Raw genomic sequence first — 10,148 nt, 5'->3', positions numbered from 1 at the left:
AGTTCGTCAGGGCAGGTCGCGGGCGGGGTTAGCCTTCCCAGGCGCCGAGGTGTGCAGGTCCCCCATCCCCCAAATCCTGGCCCCAAGCAGCCAGCCCACTGCATAATGGGCCAAGGCGGGCTGGGCAGCACTCGGCCAGGTGAGCCAGCAGATGCACCTGGGTCCTGAAGCTGCAAGAACCTGGATGCCCCGCGCCAGGTGCACGAGCCCAGGGTGGCTGCTTACAGAACAAGCTGGCAGTCATGGGGAGAGCACAGACTCTGCCATACCATCCTGGCCACTTCACCAGTCACTGGACCCTCAGCCAGGGGCCAACCTCAGCAAGGGGCTTGAGATGGTGGGCTGGGGGTGGCACAGCAGCCAGGACCCCAGAGGTGGCTGGGAGTCCAGTCCCCAGCCGGGAGCTGACTCCTTGTGCACCCCTCCTTCGGTGCCTGGCTGAAGCATCAAACCTTCTGGGAGCTCCCCCCGTCCCCCACTCTGTCAGGAGCCCCCTCTCCACGCTTCCTCTGGAACAGCACTCAACTCACTGAGCTCACCGTGTTTCCTTCGCCCAGGAGGGCTCTCCAACCACAGGCTCCGTGCCGCCTGCCGGGCACTGGAGAGACGTTCTCACCATACGCAGCCCTTGCCTGGAGCTGCCAACAAGAAGCCGGCAGCCACCTGCTGTGCAGCGGGGAGTGCTTCCTGCCCCGTGGGGTCTCCCGGCCCCCTGAGAGTCAGGTGGGCGTTAAGGACCATCCCCAGAAGAGCTTGCACTGTGCCAGGTGCCACCGGCTCATGCACCGGGACAACATGCGGTTTGCAGGAGCACTGAGGCCCCTCCTCCCCCCGCACACGCGGTACAGGGTCTACTCAGGGTCATCTGGGAAGCCCGACAGGGGATCTGCTTTCCTGGGAATCAGGCCGTTGGCTTCAGGCTGATGCAAAGGCCACATTTTTCCCTTTTGCAGAGAAATGAGAGACGCTTTGACTAAAATGTTTATTTGTTCACAAAGTTCTTGGGACGTGACACCATTTTGCAATGTGTTTAAGTGCACATGACAAGCATCCTTCAAATTAAAAAACGACCACAAGCCCAAGGCAAAAAACAGCACAGTGAGTCAGCTGCATCAGCTGATGGAGAGAATGTTCTAGAAGGCCCAGCATAGATGCAACTAATGGCACTCCCCTGGGAAGCGCCTATGCCTGAGTGGTCTTCTAGAAAATTCTAAGGGGGCTTCGGGGAAGGCAAAATAAGAGAGGAACTGTCACAACCTCTAATGAATGTTGCCTCTTTCCAGCCATGACGTTTTCCGGAGGACAGGGTACACATATTTCCTCGAATGGATTTAAGGCTGTAAGAGCGGCTTTTCCTGTGGCGAGGCTGTGGTAACACGAGGGCCAACCCAGCTGGCTGGCACACTTCCACCATCCCGGAGAGGTTCCCAGGCTGAAGGAGAGTGCCGCCCGCAGGGTCTCGGCCTGGCTCTGGAATTACAGACACAGAGCAGAGCTCTCCTTTGCCACCCCTGCCGGGGTGCGGGGGGCGTGGGGCCTCCAGGTCCAGGTGCCTCTTGCAAAGCAGCGCCTCTCACATCTGCAGCCCATGGCCAAGGGCTGGACTGAGGGCTTTTGTTGTACTGCCTGGGTGGGTTTTTTTTTAACTGCTTCCTGACCACATATCTATAGTTATTATTCCTAAAAATAGTTTGGGTTTTTTTGAATTGCATCTTATAATTTACCAGCACTTAAATACATCCTGCTGAGAAGAGATGTCAGAGAATCAGCCAAAAGCAGCCAAACAACACCCGGTTAGTTGGAACAGAATTTGTCACACTGGCTCCACCAGGCTATGAACTGTCACTAATGCCTTGATGGCCAAAAGGAGCTGACTGTTGTGTGTGTGTCTGGAAGGAAAGAACTCGGGACCCGCCTCACCCTGGACCTTGGGTGGGGGCCAGTGCTGCGGGCTCTGCAGGACCCCATGGGCGAGGCCGTATCAGCGAGTCCATCCTACCACGTGGTGGGGCCCCGATCATGCAGCCCACTCCTAGTTCTGAGGGGCCGGCCCAGGGCCTGGAGAGGGAAGAGAGCAATGAAGAACAGGATTGAGGAGGGCCCCGTGCCCATGCACTCATTCACTCACTCACTCCTTCTCCTGGGCCTGCTTAGCTGCTGAGCACCATTCTCTTCCTGGAGTGGAAATATGACAGACGTGCACACGATTCCCAGACATTGTCCCTTGGGTCCATTTGGCAACAAGGACGGTGGGTGGCCTCATCTGGGAGTGGCCCCACTGACCACTAGACTGAAAACGATGCTGCCACTCAAGGGAAGCCCCCTCATTGGCTCCCCCAGGGCGGAGCAGAGGGGCTGCATTAGGGGAGGGAGCCCCCACCCTCCTGGCTGCTGTCCCCCTGCAGACCTGAGCTCTGCCCACTGCCATGACTCTCTTCACTGTCTCAGGATGGTGATCAAGAGACCCACTGGTGGCCTTGGGAGAAGGGGACAGGGTCCACATGCTTCTACATCCTCACCAGAAAAAGCTCTGAGCACACAGACATTCGTCACGTCTTCCCCATCAGGATTCTGGTCCCTCCTAGTAAACCAGACAGGATGCAGGCCACCAGCAAGCCCAGCCCACTTACTTCACAACAAGCAGAAGTGGAGCCGACGGCGAGGTTTCTCAGAAACGGGCACTTCCCCTGGGACCCCCGTGCCTGCCGGTCTGGGGCACCCTGCCCTGACTACCGACTGTCAGACGTGAGGTCCGGGAGCCCCAAACCAGATTCGCCATAGACTTTACCTCCAAACCCAGATGATGCTGAGAGCGAATGGGGCCAATACTAATTACTAGGCTGGAATGACAGTCGTTAACCTGGGCCACCCCACAGACCCTAAGTAAGCTAGTCACGTTACACATACAACACGGGTCACTTATCAGAGACCCACTGTGACCCGGGCACTGCACATTGTGCCTTCCTAACACCATTTTGAAGCATCACAATAATCCCATGAAGGAGGTGGGGAAACTGAGGCTCAGAGAGAGAAAGCCATTGTCCTAGGGACACCCAGCAACCACGTTGGGTTCGGCCGGAGCTGAAACCATCCACAGCCTGTGCCATCTCCTCCGCCCACAACTGCCACTCCGCACAGCCCTGCCCAAAGCCAAGCTGCCATCTGGGGCCCCAGGGGCATTTCTGTGGCAGGACCAGTGCCCCATCCACTGGGCTCTAACGAGGCCCAGCCGGCCCTCAGTGTGTCCGCTGCAGGCAGAAGTCCAAGAGCTGCCGTGGGCGGACGCTGGCTGTGGGGGGTCTCCCCAGCAGCCAGTTGGCCGTGCTGGCCGGGACCCGGTGGAACTGCTGGCGGGCAGGGAGTGTAGGATGGGCCGGCCCCGCCTCACCGGAGCTCAGGCCTCCCAGGGAGCATTGACGGTGACAGTGGGGCACGAACTCCCCCAGCCTGTGGGGAGTTGAGCAGGCAGTTCAGTTCGGCCTCGGTGACCACACTCAGCACACACACCCCCTGCTCTGGAGGGTCGGAAGGTTCTAGTTCTAAAACCACAGACAAGTTCAATGGGGGCCCTGACACCCACCAGCCAAGCAGCTCTGTGCCAGCTCTGAGCCCGGGCACATGCCTCCGGTGAGGGGCCCCGAGGGCACGTCTGGGAGCAGCACAGGTGGGTTCGCATTCAGAGAGCTGTCTGGCAGGATCCTCCCGTGTCATACGCAGGAACCGAATCAGAACCTCCCAGCCCCGGGTGTGGATGAGGTTCTGACGTGGCTGGCGGTTTAACCCGCAAGAATCCATGTGTCCCCCACTGTGTGTTCCTCTCGAGGGTCTCTCGCCCTTTGGAAGGTGGTGCCCTTATTCCAGTTATTTGCAATTCCTACAAAGGCTTTGGAACCGGGATCTCCCGGAAACTGTCTTCAGAACTGGGAATCATTCTTAGATTCTTCTGTGGATAGCTCGAAGGTGAATTTAACCTGGTTAGAAATAGCCCGGTCACCTTGAGCCAGTGGCGTGGGTGAAGAAGGTAAAGGGGCCGGGGGCACCATGATTTTTCCACTCTGGTTCTTGGTTTTCGCCCTTGGGTTTTATTTCTTCAGTCGTGGTGTGAGGCAGGCAGACCCGGAGGGCCAGGACTCTGCAGTCCATGGGGAGCAGCCCAGGTGGACACGGGACAGGGCGCTGCTCCCAAACCCAGCCCCTCGATGTCCTCCCTCCCTGAAGACACCTACCTGCTCTCGTTGACCTGCATCTCCTGCATCAGGACCAAGAGCCCATCTCGGTGGGGTTCACTGGGAACCGGGCACAGAGCCGGGCCCCAGGACGCGCTCGGCCGACGGTGAGCGAATGAGGGAACAATGCATCACCGCTCCAGCCTTATGACCACCAGAGCAGCTCATTCTGTCCTCGTTTTCCACTCGGGGCTCAGGGAAGGGAGCCACAGAGAAGAGAGTGCGAGCTGCCACGTCTTGGAGCTGTCACAGTGGAAACTAGGCTGCACACACAGGCACCGCGGCTGTGGTCTGGGTCCTTCCTCCTGCACACATGTGTGCACTCATACAGACATGCACGCTCACACACACACTTGGGCCCTTTCACACATACATGAAAATAAAATCAGACCCAGCCACCAATATAAAATCGTGGCTGAGGAAGCCAGGCTCCCTCATTATTCATTTACCTTTTCAGATGCAAATGCTCGAGCTGGGATCTCGTGCAGGAGCTCTGGGGACTCCAGCACCTACCACACACACACGTGTACACACACTCACGTGTGCATGCATGCATGCTCACACAGTCACATGTGTACGTGTAAGCACGTGCACGTGAGTGCTTACACATCCACACATGTACACATGAGCGCACAGACACACATGCACACACATACACCTGCACACACGGGCATGATACCCAGATCAGATGAATGGCTGGTTCACAGGAGAATGCCCTGGTTCCCTCTGTCCACGGTTGCCTCCATGCACTTCCCCAAGAATGTGCGGCCTCTGCCAGCTTCCATGTGAGGAAGCACAGGGCCCGTGACCCACGAGAAACCCACTCTGTGTCCCTGAGCTGGATGGGATCAGTGGCCCAAAGCCACGTGACTCATGTCCTGAGCACTGATCCCGAAGAGCTCAGAGGGACCTGACGGGGAGGAGGGAGCCACTCCCCTAGGCCCGGAAGCCCCAGGAGCCCCTACCCCTGGCTCGTGGGAACATAGGTCCCCTCCCAACAACACCTGACAAGCCAGACCTGAGGACACAGCCAGCCAGCCAGAACAGACCAGCTGACCTCGCCGGGCATCCTAGAGCCCCAGGGGGACCTTGTATGAACAAAGCCAGAAGCCTGGCGCCATGCCCCATGCCTGCGCTCTCCCTTGGGCCAGTGGCTTGGGCCATGGCTGACCCAGCCCCGCGAGGCTGAGGACCATCAGCTCCTCCCAGGACCCACTTCTCTCAGGGTGTCCTTCTGCTGCAGCTCAAGACAGGGGGAGCAGGGACCACCCAGGGTCCTGGCCATGGATGAGAATTCCAGGAACCCTGTAGGCAGGAACACAGACCCACCCTGCCCTACTCACAGTTTGTGACAGTGGTACCCAGTGGGCCCTTTACACGAGGTCTCCCTCATTCTCCTGTGAGCGCCAGGCCAGGGTCTTCAGAGAAAGGGATGGGAAGAGGAGCAAAGAGACCACTCGCTCAGCTGTGACAGTCCTGAGGCCCCAGCCTGGGCCTCCACCCAGATCCTGGAATCCACGCCCAGCGGGTGCTGAGTGTGAGGCCTGGGTGGGTCCCAGGCCTCCTGAGTGATTTTGAAAGCTTGCCAGGATTGGAACGAGGCAGGTGCTAGCTCAGACAGACCCACACCTTCCTGCGCCCCAGCCTCCGTCTCCCTGGACGGGGGCAGTCTCCTCATATATAGCAGGGGAGGTGGGCCTGCTGATTCCTCTGTCCCAGAGCCCTTGACAAGAGCAGGGGTGAGGCCCCAGCTGCCTCAGGCGTAAGGGGGGAACCCTGTGGATGTCAGCGTCCCTCCAGGTCATCAGCTGGGAGGCCGCAGAGACCTGCCCAGCTGAGGTCAAGCTCACACCCCAGCGGCTCCAAGGACAGGGGCCCGACAGCCAGGACCCACCTGGTCACAGTGTATGGGGCAAAGCAGACAATGAAGGACCCGATGAAGATGCTGGTCTTCCTGGCAGCCTGCTGGGGATGCCACTTCTGCTCAGTGGGTCAGTGCTGCCACTGCTGCGGGGAGAGAGGACAGGACAGCAGCCAGGGTGCCCGTGGGCAGGGCGGAGCCACAGCCCAGAGCCGACAGCCAGACCCGGCAGGTGCACAGCAGATGCCCAGGCTGGAGAGCCGGAGGGAAACAGAGAGCCAGGACAAGAGAGAAAGAACAACAGAAAGAGGGTTTCTTCTGTAAAGGTGAAATAAAGGCAGTGTGGAGGGCAGGAAGGAGGGGACCACTCTCTCCCCGTTCCGTCTCTAAGACCCCACCATGGCTCTTCCTTCCCCTCTGTACAGAGGGAACTAAGTCAGACCCGCTGAAGGAGGAGTACACTGGATCCTCGGGCAGGGAGAAGCTACCTGGGCCGGCTGTCTCGGGGCAGGAGAGCTGTGGGGAGCTCTGGGCACAGGTTGGGGAGGGACAACGTGGGCAGCGACACCAGCTGGAGATGCAGTGGGCAAAGGCACGCCAGGCTGTGAGCAGACGGAACCAGGCAGGCCCTCCAAGACCTGAGACCCCAGGCCAGCCAAAACGCTCTGCCTGCTGTGGGCACATATTCCACACGCAAATACAGATGCTGAAAAGCAGTTGGCCCTTCAGGTGTGCAGACTCGCAGAGCGTACAAACAAGACAATGTGGAAACCCGTGGGCATGTGCACGGAAAGACCCACAAGCGCGTGAACACCTGGGGCAGGTGACAGGGACCGCAGGCTCCTGTGGGCCAACTGCCAAGCAGGGTGGCAGGAGCTCCAGTGAGGCCCTCAGGGCTGGGCCCGGCGTATGGGCCGGCTACCCGGGATGCAGGTCTGCCATCAGCTCCAGGGCCTGCATGGTGACAACGTCGATGCGCCATCAGTGGCCGCGCGTCGCCCGCAGCACCTCCAGTGCGGTGAGGCAGAGCGCAGCGGGGAAGGCGGGAAGCGCGGGCGCTCGGGCTCCTAGGGCGGCGCAGCGAGCAGGACGCGCAGGCACCGCTGTAGCCTAGACACCAGCAGGCGAGCGCAGTGAACGCAAAGGCCAACGACTGTCCCCACGCGTAGGCCGGCAGCAGGCGGGCGTGGCGCGGTCGCAGTCGCCGGACGTGCGCTGCCGGAAACCCACCGCCAGCCACGGGTATGCGCTTAGTGTCGCTACGCTTAGCGCCGCGTTGGACTCCAGGAAGGTGTCCAGGAAGCCGATGGCCTGACGCCACCTAGCACGCCGAGCAGCGTGAAGGGCACTTCGAGCGCAGCCAGCAGCAGGTGGCCCAGCGACAGGTTCACCAGGAAGAAGCCCGAGGCGCGCGCGCGCGGTTCAACTCTAGAGGCGCAGAGGAGCAGCCCCTGCGCGTAGGACAGCGGCGACACGGCCAGCACCAGCGCCGGCAGCCCAGCACCAGCGCCGGCAGCCCCGCCAGCAGCGCCTCTCCCGGGCCCCGGGCGCTAGCGGCTCGCCAGGCGCTCGCGGGCCCGCGGCAGCGGGGGCCGCGCTCGGGGCTCACTCAACTCCCGGCGCGCGCGGGGGAAGCTCCGGGGGGAGCAGGCCCGCCGCGGAGTCCCCACGGTGCAGAGGCGGCGGGCAGGGTCCGGAACGGCACGCGGGGAGCGGCGGCACGCACGGGGTCCCGGGTCGCCGGCCGAGCGCGCTGCGCTGCGGAGCCGGAGCGGCTCGGGGAGGACGGAGCGCGGTCGCCGCCGCACTTGTCGCCGCCCGTGGCGCTGTCCAGGGTGCTGAACGCGCTTGCCGTCCCCGCGCCGGGCGCACAGCTGCCCCATGGCGACGTCCCGCGACTGAGCTGGGCGGGAGGGCGAGGGGCGTGGGGTCACGGAGGTCTCTTTGCTGTCGCCTTGTCTTTCCTTCTCTCCTCACGGAATGGCTGGAGGGAGCTCCGCACCCTCTGCTCCGGACCAGGGGGGTCCTTGCAACGGTCACACCTTCTCAGAAGCTCCGGGGGTGACTCGTGCACAGTTGAGGTGCTAGCCACCCCGGCCGCTCCTCCTCCATGCATCGCCCCTCACCGCGCACCTCACCCTGCCCTGCGCTCTACCAAACCGCTGAGGGACGCGGCAGTTTGTGGGGGCCAGAGAGTGGGGAGCTGTCCCGGCCACAGAGGGAGCGACAAGGAGGGAGTTAAAGGGCCAAAGCATGTGCAGCCTGGGTCATGCTCCCCTCCCCAACCCCCAGCTCAGGGCCAGGAACTAGACCCACACTTGTTGAACCAAGAAGGGCGGCAGGAAGCAGAAAGGGGTTGGAGGGGGAATGAGGGAAGGCTGGAGATGAGGAGGTAAAGGTAAAGAGGAGAGGAGGAAGTGGACGGACAGAGGGGCAGGGACAGAAAAGCAGAGGGGGGGAAAGAAAGCAGGGGAACTGGGGAGGAGCAGCTCCCGGTGGGGTCCAATATGGACACACCTTTGAAGCTGGAGCTCTGCCCTTCCACGTGGCTCTTGGTGCTTTGGGGAAGGGGGCTCTGTCTTCCACTACCCCTCTTGGCTCCTGAACCTAGTCATCCTGTAGGAATCTTCCAGTCCCTTCAATGGCCAGTTGGCAGGACAAGGAGTAGGGAAGGCTTGGAAGCTACTGGCTCCAGGAAGCTTGCTTGGCATCTTCTCTGCAGCAGCAGCCAGATGTGATAGGAGCCAGAGGCAGACCCTTGCCCCAGCTTCCCCCCACCCCACCCTCACCAGGAGGCTCTGCCAGCCTACCCCTTTCTGAAGAAGAAAGTGTGGCTGGTGGGGAGGGGCTCACCCTCGTGGGGGTCTCCCTGGTGCCAGCACTGTGAGGACTGCAGAGAAGGCAGGTGGCTGGAGGAAGCAATAGGATGGACAACCTGCACTGGCCACCTCACCCCAGCCACATGGCCTCGAGCAAGTCACTCAACCTCCTGGCCTTCTTTACTCACCCGTAAGACAGGGATATTAACAGCTGGCAATGGCACCTGCCTTGTGTGGCTGCTGTTAGCTGGTCGATGTTACATAAAGGCAAGCCCCGCACTCACCGGCAAGGATTTACGGGGCGCCCACCCTGTGTAAGGGACGGTGACAGTCACAGCCTAGACTGTGGAGATGAAATAAGGCTGGGTTCCCGCACTTGGATGAGCAGAGAGAAGATACGGACAAAATAAGATCTGATCAACACGGCCACTCTGACCTCCTCTGAGAAACAGTGCTCTTGCGTCTGAGACGAGCGAGCTGTGTCAGTCACACGGGGTGGAGGCTCTGTCACGTGTGAACCGATTGATTCCCGCGAACGTGCTCTGAGAGCTTGGTGTGTGCAACTGGGGAGGGGAAAATGGGCGAAGGACGAGGGTTAACCGAGTTTATTGAATTTTACTTAATTTTAAGTATATTTTATTATTAAGCTCATTTAATTTTACCTTATTTAAATCTCACCACGGCCCCGGGAGATGGGCACTCCTGCTCCAGTTTTCAGGCGAGGGAGCAATTCAGAGCGGTTAGCTTGGATAAGCTGCAGAAGCACCGTCCAGACTCCCACAGTGCAGAAACAGCAGTCGGCCGGGGCTTGGGGAGCATGACCCTCCCGGGACAGACCCCGACAGGCTTAGGAGGGACGCACAGAGACGGCAGGCCAGGCTGAGGCGACAACAGAGATGAAGCCGGAGTGTGGGCGTGTGGGGAGTCCAAGGTGTGGCTGAATGTGTGTGAGTGTGTGTGAGTGTGAGCGTGTGTGGGTGTGTGTGTGTGAGAGTGTGAGCATGTGTGCATGATCACAGGGCAAAAGGAGCCAGCAGGAGTGGCTGAGACCAGATTCTGCTGGGCTTTGAAGGGCTCTGAGGAATTTTTTAGGCAACGCAGAACCATGAAATCTTGCTGTGGGGGGACCTTCGGAGCCCGCACTGAGCTCTGTGATGCGCATCTTAGCAAGAACGGGCAAGACGGCCCAGTGAGGGGCAGGCCCTCACCTTTTAGAGGATTTTTTTAAAGTCATGCTGAAAA

At 60.3% G+C, this 10,148-nt stretch overlaps 1 protein-coding gene across 1 annotated transcript; it reads right to left on the bottom strand.

Moving 5' to 3' along the window:
- Positions 1-7,005: 7,005 nt before the first annotated feature.
- GPR78 (G protein-coupled receptor 78) lies at positions 7,006-7,970 on the bottom strand. Its single transcript, XM_070264125.1, is given in 6 exon segments — positions 7,006-7,133; positions 7,136-7,156; positions 7,159-7,317; positions 7,320-7,403; positions 7,406-7,618; positions 7,697-7,970. Coding segments are annotated over 6 exon segments (879 nt in total).
- Positions 7,971-10,148: the final 2,178 nt, after the last annotated feature.

Source organism: Equus caballus, chromosome 3, assembly GCF_041296265.1.
Source record: "Equus caballus isolate H_3958 breed thoroughbred chromosome 3, TB-T2T, whole genome shotgun sequence".
In the NCBI taxonomy this organism is placed as follows: domain Eukaryota; kingdom Metazoa; phylum Chordata; class Mammalia; order Perissodactyla; family Equidae; genus Equus; species Equus caballus.
This window is presented reverse-complemented; position numbering and strand designations above follow the sequence as displayed.